This window comes from Nelusetta ayraudi, unplaced genomic scaffold, assembly GCF_046127955.1.
Source record: "Nelusetta ayraudi isolate G7.1 ecotype Tasmania unplaced genomic scaffold, CSIRO-AGI_Nayr_v1 ptg000042l, whole genome shotgun sequence".
Classification (NCBI taxonomy): domain Eukaryota; kingdom Metazoa; phylum Chordata; class Actinopteri; order Tetraodontiformes; family Monacanthidae; genus Nelusetta; species Nelusetta ayraudi.
In genome coordinates this window covers 17,897,017-17,909,883 of record NW_027466092.1, presented here as the reverse complement: position 1 = coordinate 17,909,883, position 12,867 = coordinate 17,897,017, and the positions used below count along the sequence as shown (strand labels likewise).

Sequence of the window (12,867 nt, the reverse complement as noted above, 5' to 3'; positions counted from 1 at the left end):
GCCGGTGCAAATCCCGCTCCATCCTAGTCTGTCGTTGTGTCCTTGAGCAAGACACTTAACCCTAAATTGCTTCCAATGGGGCTGGCAGCGCCTTGCATGGCAGCAGCCACCCACTGGTGTGTGAATGTGTGAGTGAATGGGTGAATGAGAGGCCTTTGTAAAGCGCTTTGGGGTACCGTGAAGGTGCTAGAAAATGCTATATACAGTAAGTGCAGTCCATTTACCATTTACCATATATACTCACATGTACTTTCATCCGTAAGAACGCCTGTGCTTTTCTAAGAAGTGCTGACAGTCTAAAGGTCCTTACACACCGGGAGCGAATTTGCAAGGCGAATATTTGCGTGTTTTTTAAAACCTATTGAAGTGAATGGAACCGTATCCACCGGCAGCGAATGTTCGCGGAGCAAAAAAGAAAATACTGGACTTCTGACCAATCAATCAATCAATCAATCACCAATGATGTTGGATGGTCGATGACGTCACATCAACACCCCGACAACGCTCTCTCCCTCTGCAAACAGGGAGCCAGTTGACGAAGCACTCCAAATGTCCGACGGACATTCTGAAGTACTGGCCAAATTTCACTGGGTCCAATTTAAGGTCTTGGATGGTGGTGTTGAACCCACCCATCCGCTCTTATGTCTTTTTTCAAAGATTATTATTATTTTAAGCCGTGGTGTAGAAAGTGGTGTTTCATTTTACGCACGTAAAACAAAACTTCATCTTTTATTCTTTGGTTTAAATCTGTTCCGAAAAGCTTTCTAAATGATAAAAACATCCAAAGGAAAACGAAAAAAATATTTTATGGCAACAGGAACTTAATTAACATAGTCAAAAACAAACGGTTTATTAACGCCGCTTCTTCATCTTCCACCTGACGCACACAGCACGCCCAATCAAGACACAAAAAACAAATAATAATAATAATATAGTAAAACAATTTTAGCAATACAATAAGCACAAAACTTATGTCCACATTAAACTAAGATAGTCGGCATATGAAAGTCATTAATTTAGCGGCTGCAACACCTCTCTCAAGAACAATATTAGGTGAACCCAAATACTTCTATTCCTTTTCTTTTTGGATTCAAGCATGACCAGGACATCATCACTTGAGGATGTAGTCGACGCCATTGTTTCTCCTTCGGCGCGACAGAAAGAGCCCCAAACTTCAGTTGCGAAATTCAGACGCATGTTCGCGTCGAGCTTGGTGTGTATAGAAAAAAATCGCTGGCGAAACATTCGCCTTTTCACGTCGCTCATTCAAGTCGCTTTGCCTTTTGCCTGGTGTGTAAAGACCTTAAGAGTTTTTTTTTTCCCCCAATCAAGGCTATTGAACTGACTCTAATAACAATAAGGAGCATTAGCTATTCACTGCTATCCTAACTAAAGCTATTTAAAGTGCGTACTTTTCTGCGTGATGAATACCAACGGTGTATTTTGTGTGACGCTAGGTTGACTGTTGTTTTGGTGCCAGTTTGTTGCTTTTCCCCCCTTTGCTCAATGCCTGAAATCTAATGCCGGCCCCTTTAGTCACACCCTTTTGTCTCAATGCAAGGCCCACACCATTTCTGTGACCCACACCCCTTTATTGAGCAGATTTTGCTCTCTTACTGGCAACAATCACGTCTTACAAGCACAGCAATTTTGTTGAGGTCATTAGACCAAACATGTCACAGCTACAGGTCAGAGGGTGTTTTGTAGACACACATGCATAAAACCGCCCAGTAAAAAGTTTGTGAAAGCAGGTGAAAGGGATTTTATTTGTTAGGCATCTAAGACTGAGGCTGCCGGGTTCAGAGAAAGTGACAGTGACAGTCTCTGAAAGTCTCTATAAAGAGTGAAGGATGCTTTGTCATAACCACTGCTCGTCTTTTATGACATTTCTTTTAACCCGCGGCTGCATGTGTGGGGTTCAGTGTACCTTGTTTATCACTGACAAAGCCATTGTTTCACACTGACAAAGCCATTGTTTCACACTGACAAAGCCATTGTTTCACACTGTACAGCAGTGTGAAACAATGCAAATACAGAATGGAGGTGAAGATCTTTTTTTTTTTTCTCTGATTCACATTTTCATGGGAGCTGACCAATCCGATCTGCACCTAAACTTCACTTCAAAAGTTTCCATCTAGCTCATGATTTTCAGACTCGGTCGGAACCTTGGGACTGCCAGGGATGGGTTGGGTATCCACTGTCTAAAGATTATCGGTGTTGCTGCTGCCTGCTTGTTCCCGTGTCTCCTCCACATCAGTCCCTCTCATTTACCTCATTTATCAGGGCCATTGTAACTATTGAAAGAATTGTTTTGAAAGAAACTTCAGATACTTAGTAGCTAAAGCCAAAAAAGCTGACTAAACGAGAAGACTCTTGTCAGTAGACAACACAACCCCCGGTGGCTAGAGGTGGGAATTACAGCTTGTCAAAATAATGGTCAGTCCTGTGTGGTGAACTAATGAGGTAGGTTAAAACACAGAAACAGCGTGGGTGGAAGTTCAGTTTTTCTCTCTCTGACATCCCCTGAGCTGCAATATTTTTTGTTGGCGCACAAACATGCTCTGCTCTTTGTAGTCCGGACGAAAAGCAGCCCCAACACTATGGCTGAAGAGATGAGCACCCCGGTCATGTTCACTGAGCCATGTGTCTCTATGAGGGCCATGATGCTGGGCTCTTTCAAGTCTCTTTGAGCAGCCATCAGCGGGATAAACACTGGCTAAAATTGCAGAAAATAGTAGGAATGTGTTAGTTTAACTCATCTGATGACATACCAGGGGTCTGGCTTATGCGCCATACTGTAGCCATAAGAGGGCAAAAGGAGAAGCAGAATTGTCAGGCCTGAGGAAAAAAAAAATAGTAGGTAGTCACTTTTGTGTTTTACATAACAGTAAGCTGCTTATTTTAGATTTATTTTAGAAGTTTCTTTCAAAAGCCAATGAGCTTTGTTAATTAATTGTTTATGCATTCATTTTGAACCCCCCTCCTAGAAAGTTGACAATTTCATCTCTTTTAATCTCTACCAATTTGCAGGAGCACAGAAATGTACAGTTGTCAAGCTGAGTGGAGCTAACCCTAAAATGAGCTAAAAGTACAGCTAGCCAGCCACTCAGACAGAAGAGAATAACAACGCTGTGCGCAAATCCTAGTGGTGTTAAAACCTCCCACTTCGACTGAGACGCCCACCACTCACTGACAGCAAGCTAGGCTAACGAGTCATGCAGGCAGACAGTCTGTGACCACACTGTGAACGACGGAGCTTAAAGCATCGTCCGTCAGCTTTAGCTGAACATGCTGTTTGAAAAACGATTCTCGTTAGGGAGGCATTTTGGTGTGTGTGTGTGTGTGTTTGTGTGCAAGTCACAGCCCACTTGCCTTAAATTTACTTGGTTAACAAATGGTTTATAATGATTGTATTATGATTGTTTGTGTTTTCTAAATTGCAAAGTGCCTCCCCTTCATTATAGAACACTCACAAACACGGACGCAGGCACGCACCCTCACTCTGGTCCCTGAGGGCTGCAGGTTGTGGTGATAATGGCCGGCTGTGTGGCGTTATTAGCCTCACAGGTCATTCATCTGATCCCCTTATTAACAGAGATGCTGTTGACTAGTGTGTGTGTGTGAGTGGGAGCAGGGTGCAGTGGGGGTGCACGGTGTTATGGGTAATGGGCCCACAGATTCATGAGGATAGATAGTTTAATTAGGCATAGGAGAATTTAAGGCGCTGTCGGCTCCAGGAGAAAAATGAGCCGTGGGTGGCGATGGGGGTTGGTGGCGTGACGGGGTGGGGGTTGAATATGATGGTAGGGCTGCAAGTGTGTGTGTCTAAGCATTTTTGAATTATTGTTATTTTCTTAACATTTTGTAAGAGCGAGATCCTCTGATCTGACTCCGTGTGAGCTCACTCCTTTCGCTCAGTGGGCGGAGTTCGTCGGCAACAGATGAAAAGACAGAAAGGAGGAGCTGACTGGATGGATGAGGTGGTGAGAGTGGGAGGTGTGGGCGGGTGATGACGGATTATAAAGTCTGAGTGAGGAGAAAGAGGAGGAGGAGGGGAACTTCAAAAAGACGTTGAGGGGAAGAGACAAGGAGAAGGAGAAGAGGATAAACTCATACACGCCATTCCAGGATCCCCGGAGACTCGGCGGCTAATGCGAATGCCAATGTTACTTAGGCGGCTAAGACGGCTAGCAGAAGCAGTGGACCAACAACAGGACGGTGCCACGTTGAGCTTCACCTTCGCTTCTGATTGCACTGAATCAATGATTCAAAACAAAGGCTGGGTCCAAAATCACCCACCGGTCCCGTCCTCCCTCCTCCCTGTATAGGGAGTTCTACATAGCCAACTACATCGTGCACTCAATAGCCAAATTAATAGTTTTTTTGGACACCACAGTTGGCGGCGTTAACGTTAACATCATTTCGGTCGAATTATTTAAACATACCTTTGGCAGGTGGTAATGAATATATGAATTAATAGGTAGAAATTATTTTACAGATAAATGCATTTTTGTACAGAGTAGATATTATACTGGGCGTATCCCTACATTGAAAAAGTAACTCTCGGCTCCTCTCGCCTTTTCCACCTTTTTGTCAGTGTTGCGCAATGCATGATGGGATCTATTGCCAGGTTAGTGACCATCGGTTGTCATCGGCCCAGCTGTCATCAGGCGAAGGAAGGGTGATGCCCTGGACAAGTGGCCAGTTCATTGCAAGGCCACATAAGCCCCTTTCCCAATGGCCAAAAAAACCTCTTAAACCCGCTAACAATGGGCATTTGGTGGCAGTGGGAAAGGCTCACCGACCCGCGTCAAACAGCCATGCAAGCGACCCCGGTTAAAATCGCTTTTGGTCAGCTCCGCTCCGATCGGCTTGCAGTGGGAAAGGCAGACCCGCGTCAACATCACATCTTTTACCTGCCACACGTGATGACGTTGAGTGTTACTCACTCTATGTCATAATCGCGGCGTATATCTTGTACTGAAGCAAAGGTGTTCAATTACGTTCCATCAAGCGCTGGAAAATTGTTCATTGTCCTCTGGCTTTTGACAATTTTGTGCCCAACAACAAAGAACACTGGCCCCCGTCGGGTTAGCTTCCATGTTGCTCTCAATTGTTTACTTCCCTAATTTCTGTGGCACTTCGCCAATGCGATGTCAGCGTGATGACGTCAGCAGACACGTAGCGGTGAAAGTTGAGGCTATGCACCTTCCCAGCAGGGGTCAGACCCCGCTGGTTTTGGCCAGTGGGAAGGGGGCCAAATGCCAATTTGTTAGAGGGGTGACCCGCATGACAAAAAGCAGCGTCAACCCCCTAATTTCAGTGGAAACGCGCCTATGGAGACGAACATGCATGCAAACATGCAAACCCCACACGGAAAGGCCCCAGACCCGGATTTAAACCCATGACCATCTTGCTGTGAGGTGCTGCGCCATTGTGTCGCCCCAGCCTGATGTTTTGCAACCATAATAGTATATATGTATCACTCATTATATATCAGTGTGTGTGGATCAGGAGAAGGACAAAGCTCCTGCTCTGCTGCCGTCGCCTCGCCTCGCTAATCATTTTGTTTTGCGATGTGGCTCCCTCTATCTGCCTCCACCGATCAATTATCAACTCCACGCATGGCCTGATCTCATTTCCCTCCCCCCGTCGAGCCGCCGCCACTTCAAAACAACCCCACTGGCTGGCCTTGCTCGCCCGCCGGGGACGAAGAGCAGGAAAGAAAACAGAGTCACTTTGACTTTTGTATTTTTTTTTCTTCCTTTCATCAAGGTGAAGGACTGCTGCACGTTTTATGTCCTCGCTTCATTAGCGTAGCTGCCCTTCAACGTTGCAAAGATGTGACATGATTGCCAACCAAGTGATCCCAAGTCTTTGTGTGGCTCCGCCTCTTCCAGAGGGAGTGATTTTCACAAATAAAAAGGCTGTGATATTCACTATATATCTAAAGATCAGCCACAATTACACTGTTACAGGACCTTGCGAATAGAAATCCTATACTCACAGGTGCTGCCGGTTCGGCAGAGCTTGTCTGATGGAGGACCGACTGCCTTTCAAAATAAAAGCGATCAGCATTTTGTACGTGCTCAGTGTGTCGATAAATATCACACTGAGGAGGAGGAGGAGGAGGAGCAGGCGAAGGATGGGGAGGCGGGGTCGGGACGGGTGTGTCTAATGGGTTTAGTCGCTTGCCTTCTGCTCCGAGTCACGCATCACAACCTCACGGGCCTCGCCACCGCCACCGCCGCCGCTGCTGCAGCTAAACAGTGCGCAGGCCTCATTTAGCAGCGAGGAAACTATGAGTCACCACAGGATTACACAGAGGGAGTGAGTCAGGCCCGGGGTGAACACACACACACACACACTCACACGCCCGCACGCCCACACACAGACAAAAGTGCTTCACCCAGTGATTATCTGGTAGGTGACGGTCGTCATTCTGCAGGTGGCAACACAAAGTCGGTTTATTTATTAGTTGGATGCTGCTGCTGGGTCCTGTTGTTGCTACGGACGAGCAGGTCGTGATCTCTGGAACGAGCTGTGGCTTTATCAAATGTCTGCTGTTGCCTCTCTGAGCTCCACCTGCAGGAGGAGGAGGGATCCTGCTGCTGAGGCCGTTAGCAGGGAATAAATAATGAAATACTCCCTCATTCAATCATCCCAAGCTCTCTGAAGCCTCTGAAGTCTCGTTATCGGTCGAAATTTTCCTGTCGTCGCCTCGTGAATTTCGCTGACAAGCCAGGCGAGACGCTCTCAGTGAGGACAAGTTTTTTTTTTTTTCTCTGAATGCGGGAGATTGTGGACGGTGTCCTCGGGCGCCGCTGTCCTCTGTTTGTCCTCAGCACAGAGACGTTTAGCGGCAGTTCAGTCGCACTCATCAATCTTTCAGCTGCAGGCTTCCTGCAAGTGGCCAGATGTTCCTGCTGCAGCTCCGTCGCATCCTGCGAGGCTACTGGGTGAAGCTTCGCGCTCGTGTGCCTCGATGTCTTCTCTCGCTGCCGGTGGGAGCTCTGCCCCCCACCCTCTCTGAAGCTTATCCTGACCTTCGGTGCCCCCGCAGAAAGAGGAGCTCTGACACGAGAGGAGAGCCTGCTGAGACACTTGAACTGTGCCTCTGTGTGTATGTGTGTGTGAGTGTTTCGCCACTAGAACAGGAAGTGGCCTGTCTGTAGTCGTGAAGTATGAGAAGATCTGATTCGTTGTCCACAGCTGTCGGATCAGACTCCAAGTAAAAGTAAATACTATAAAATGAAACAGAAAAAACAAAATCATCTGCATACAATATAAGCAATTTAAGTGAATGTCAGACCAATAGAGTTTACACATTTTAGATCAAATAAATACATTTTTTTCATTTGTTAAATTAAATTAAAAAAGTAATGTTTTGTATTGGAGGACAAAATAGACAGGGACAGGGCATAGAAATGACGTCAGTCTTTACTGACTGGTGTATATTGGTCTTATCATTGTAACTGCAAGGGAAATCTCAAGGACTGTGACTGTCAGGACGTTGCCACATCCGCCATGTATTACATCATTTCATTTGAGCAGTGATTCGTCAGGAGGTTTCTCCACACAGTCAAGCATTGGGCTTTAGGATACCCGGAATTTGTTTATGACTTGTTCTTTGTTGTTGAGTCTATGCGAGCAAATTCAGTCCAACCAGCATCCAGCTTTTAGTGGACCTTAAAAGGAATGGACAGAGAAAACTGCTGGAGTGATGAGATGGTCAGCCTGATGGCGCTCCGCTGGACTGTCCAGAGATCAAGCAGATATTTATATTGGCGAGGACGGTAGTTTGAAAAGAGCTTGTTTTTGTTTTGTACTCGTCATCACACACTCCCATTGTTTAGTACTCTCGACAATCTCCCGATTTATCGGGAGTGTGTAGAGAGTTTAGCAGAAGGGTTGAAAAATGTTGTCCTTTACGTGTTTTCTTCTCAACGTAGCAAGTGCTGATGATGCAGCAGGGGGTGGAAGTTAGAAACAGGAAGTTGATCTATATTGGCTTCCTATAGATCTCTAACTTCCTCCTGAGGACTCTCAGTGTAGCAGGTTCACCAGGCTGGTCAGCTAGAAACTGACCTTTTGCACCAGCAGGCTGGTCGCGTGTCAAATCGTGCATCATCATTGGGGCGGAGCTTCTCCAACATCATGTGACCTCTCTCTCTCTCCCACTCTCCCCCTCTCTACCCAGCCTGCGAGCTGATGAACCAGGGCATCCTAGCGCTGGTCACGTCGACGGGCTGCCCCTCGGCCAGCGCCCTGCAGTCGCTGACAGACGCCATGCACATCCCCCACCTCTTCATCCAGAGGAACAGCGAGGGCTCGCCGCGCACCGCCTGCCATTTCAACCCCAGCCCCGGTGGCCAGCGCTACACGCTGGCGGCGCGGCCGCCCGTCCGACTCAACGACGTAATGCTGACGCTGGTGGAGGAGCTGCGCTGGCAGAAGTTCATTGTCTTCTACGACATCGAGTATGGTAAGTGGGCCGAGGGGGCGGGGCTTCTGCTCTGTTGAGTCGGGGCGTGCCGGATGACGTGAAAGTCAGCGGCTCTGTTGGAAGCAGTGAACTGAGCCGAGCACGTGTGAGCTCGTCTGACTCTGAGTCTTACCCAGAAGTCAGAACTAACTAACTGAATACATCTGAGACGTGAAGGTTCTTTGTCGTCCAAGTCATCCTTGAGGCAGTCAAGTTGCGGCAACTGGACTGGTTTTGCTATCTCAAGGATGTTTCACCTCTCGTCCAGAAGGCTTCTTCCGTTGTTTAAAGGTTGGAGGGTTTTTAGAACTGAAGAAGCCTTTTGGATGATAAGCAAATTGTCTTCAAGATAGCAAAAGCAGTCCAGTTGCCTCAACTTAACCCTTCTACACTAAATCCAAACAAAACTATTCATTGTCACAGTATCGGTTTGAAAAAGCCAACATCAAAGGTTAAGTGTGTAATATTTGGAGATTTTGAAGGAGAAACAGCGACATCAACATCAAGTCAGCATTTTAGATAAGTGTCCTTCACTTTTCCACCACCACGCGCTGCCAGGTGGGCTGGATTGTACATTTCCGGTTTCCATAACAATTAAGTGTAATTAAGTGTAAGTGTATACTGGGAGTATACACTTACACTTACTACCACTGTAATACACTCACTTACTACTGCACTAGTTTACTAGAATATTAAGCTATTACCAATATAAAAATCATAAATCAAGCCAAATATCAGCCTGATTCTGAACAATGCACATTCAAAACAATGTGCAACAAAAAAATCATTAACACTTCAACGGACCCCCAGTGACCATGATGATTGCAGCATCAGGAGAAAAAGACACAAAGTTGAGTTTAAATGTCGCCTGTTCGTTTCAGATTTAACCCAGTTGCATTTATAGTACGGCAAAATAAAACTTGTGGATTGGTGCTCAGCCTAAACTATCTCCTCATATGTGGTGAAGTCCCACCGGAGAAGAGTGCACCAGGAAGTGGGTGAGAATGAAAAGGAGAGGAGCGCTGAGAGGAAGAAGCACGGAGCGCCGTAGTCTGCAGACTTCAGACAGAAGTCACTGTTATTTCATGTCAACCTGATGTATTCGCTGTTACCAGTGGAGGAGTTATGTAAAAATACAGCTTGTCAGAAAAAAAGGAGACAAGAAAGGGCGCATCAACCCCCAAACCCAACCTGAACTCTGACAATGTGGAATGAAACCGAAATCTCTGATGGAACTTTACAATTATACACGCTGAAGTGTGAGAAACTCCTTCAACCCCCGACAACTCCGGTTAATTGCTCAACAAAGACACAGACGAGGTGTGCACTCATCACCCTGTGGACGGACAGATCTCCACCGGTCACAGTGTTCAGAAAATCCATTTGGGAAATGATGAAAATCAAGATGTGTCCTGATGAAAGCCTCTCTCTTGCTCTCCCTCTCTCTCCCTCCCCCTCTCTCTTAGTCTCTCTTTTCTTACATCTAAAGTCGTCCAACATTCTGTCACAGCCTCATTCATCTCTTCTGCTGCGCACTCTAAGCCAATCAGCTAGTTAGCGGCACACGCGGCAGACCTCACATCAGCATTATGGGTTGTGAGTTGTGATGGGTTATGATTTCTCTGAAAGTCAGAGTAAAGCATTGAAGTCAATAGTATTCTGCCCCTGATCACATCCGTGAGGAACGATAGTGGTAACACAAAGACAAAAATGACACCACACCTAGTTGGAGTCGTCAGGCTCTGTACTGGACTCGTGTCAGAGTATCGCAGCCCCTTGGTCTGTACCATCTCTGTTAGAGGACAGGAAACAGACAGTATTACAATACAGCTTAGTTTATCCAATGGATGAATGTGAACATGGATTTTGAGTCAAATAGAAGGAAAAATTCCCAAATGGGCACAAACCCCCAGCGTCCAAGATGGTGGCCCATTCATTACAATGAAGTTGCTCACCCAGCGCATGTCCCCAAAACGTTTTGGACTTTCGTATTAATGAGCCAATACAGCATGTGCAGTAGTGTCACTTTCCATTGTGCCTCTGTAGCTCACATGATCTATTGCCAATCAGAATGATCCTGGATAACCTCACTTACAGACACGTCAGGACGCAGCCAATCAGAACGAGCTGAGACACAGCCCATGGCATTCTTTTTTGCTGCAGTACCTCGAGTATCCACTGGAAGAAAATTGGCCCGCCACCATACTACCAGTCCGGTATCCAGTTATTATTGTACATCCATGGCACAAATCCACGGAAGTGTACTGCATCAGTTGGGAATGAGTTAACAAGATAGTAAAAGGCCATTAATAGACCAAAGCCGTACATATTGATTTCATGAGTGAATGCGCAACATTTATGTAGACATGGACCACACTGCCACATTCACTGCAGAACTGGTCTGTTTTCATCTGCGAGCGCCTAGAGAAAGTTTTGGACTTTCTTTGTGCTCAAACAGCGTCTGAGAACAGAAAAGTGCTGCGGGACGTCTCTGCCAGGGCTTTCAGTGTTTTGTGTCTCTGCTGGAAAGTTTTGTCTGCCGTGCTGGAGATCTGCGTTTTGCGCCTTGACAAAGAAGTTCTGAAATTGACTCCACTTGAGTGAAAACACAATGTGAAACTCCTACATTTGAGGCCCTTGCAGCTCCCCCGATGTTTTTAATGGGACAGTCGAAAAGATTGAGAACGTATTAGGAGCTCCTCCTCACGAAATGATTTTTAGATATTTGGTGGTGGTGGGAGAGGATCCCTGTGTAGATGTTGCGGCAGAACCCTGAGAGCTCCATTGGCCGCTGGCTGTGTTTATTTGGAATATCCTGCCAGGACTGTATCTTAATGAAATCACATTTGGCCCGATGGATTTTTGAGTGCAATCAATATAGGATGGTTGCAATTACAATGCAAACCGAGAGACGGATGCAGGCATTTAGCCTCTCAGACACTCACATCTACTGTGATTTAAAACTTAAAATTTAAAGTCAGGGGCTGCAGGCTGTGTTTTGGCCTGCACACTGCAGCAGCCCAGAGGACTTCAAGGCCAACAGAAGAGGAACTTCCTGTTGCGCATTGTGTCGGCCAGCTGGAGACTTAATAGCCTCTGCAGCTAACCATCACTGCACATGGAACAATGATGAAATTAATCTATAACTCTTGCTAATACTGATTGAAACAGCAGCTATTATCCACCGCTACAGTGAGTGTAACTAATGCCTCTCGGCAACCATTGCAGCTAATATAGTTTATACTAACTGTTGCTAATGCATTGGCAGCTAATCCAAACACATAACCCTTACCTGTAGCTTAAGTTAACCGAAGCATCCATAACAACAAAAGCTAATACAACACAAAAACAACAGACGCAAATATAGAAATGTATACCATTGCAGCTGATGGTTAGCTAATTAAGCTAACAGTGGCTAATACGGCTGCAGCTATCTTGGCAAAGACTGCAGCTACTGTAGAGCTCAGAGAGTCCAAATCGATGAAATAAAAACATGTTTGACGTCAACTATATATGATTTCATTTTGTCCCCCTCGGACAACATTGGTGAGGAGAAATGTAGCAGCTAAATTGCAGTTTGTCACCAGGGGCCACCTGATGTTTTGCAGCTTGACTTGCTGTACGTTTCGGCATTGAATGTATCAACAGCAGTCTGGTGCTAAAGTGATGATGGGTGGTGACAGTTTGGAAGCTGCATAAACTAGCACAGCGGGACCAAAAGCAGGTTTTGCAGCTCTCAGATCTAAACATCCACATCTTTGAACGGCACCAGACAACTGCAGCACTCTGCCCGAAACTCCCCTCGTCCCCCCATACCTTCCATTTTCTTTATGTGCTTCTTCCTCCATTTTCAAAGCTTCCATTTCACAGTGAATGGCTACAAACAGACGTGGCACATCGACCTCTTTGTGAGGACGTTCCGCAGTGATGTTGTGATCACTGCAAACAGTACCATGTTCTCTGTTCGCTCCGGCGCCTCGGCGCTGCTTCCTTATGGTCTGCAAGTACATGGCAAATCCAGATGAGGGGAATCAAAGAATCAAACTGTGTCCCTGATGTTCTCCTCTAGACTCCATTATTACTAAAAGGAGCTGCTCTGGGTGTCGCTGTGTGCAATTCTCTGTTTATCCACATATGCAAATAAATACATGAAGATGTGTGGGGGGTTTTTCTGCCTTCGGACTGATAAAACAGGTGCTTGGTTCTGGTTGTTCTCGGACCAGCAGGGGTCCTTGACAACCAAACAACCCAACGGTGGATTGGGTTCGACCGTGGAGGCTCACAGCGGTAATAACTGTCAAATTTAACAACACATGCTTGAATGTGAGAGAGTTGCCAAGACTATTTTAGACTTCCTGCAGGGAGGAGTCCGAGGGGAGTCA

General features: G+C 46.2%; 1 protein-coding gene across 3 annotated transcripts in view; it reads left to right on the top strand.

Annotated features, from left to right (window-relative positions):
• grid1b (glutamate receptor, ionotropic, delta 1b) overlaps positions 1-12,867 on the top strand; it is a 282,543-nt gene that overhangs the window by 145,665 nt on the left and 124,011 nt on the right. For all 3 annotated transcript variants that reach the window (XM_076035105.1, XM_076035107.1, XM_076035104.1), the window contains exon 3: positions 8,201-8,485. In XM_076035105.1, coding sequence (XP_075891220.1) covers positions 8,201-8,485 — 285 coding nt within the window. The remainder of the gene's footprint in view (positions 1-8,200; positions 8,486-12,867) is intronic.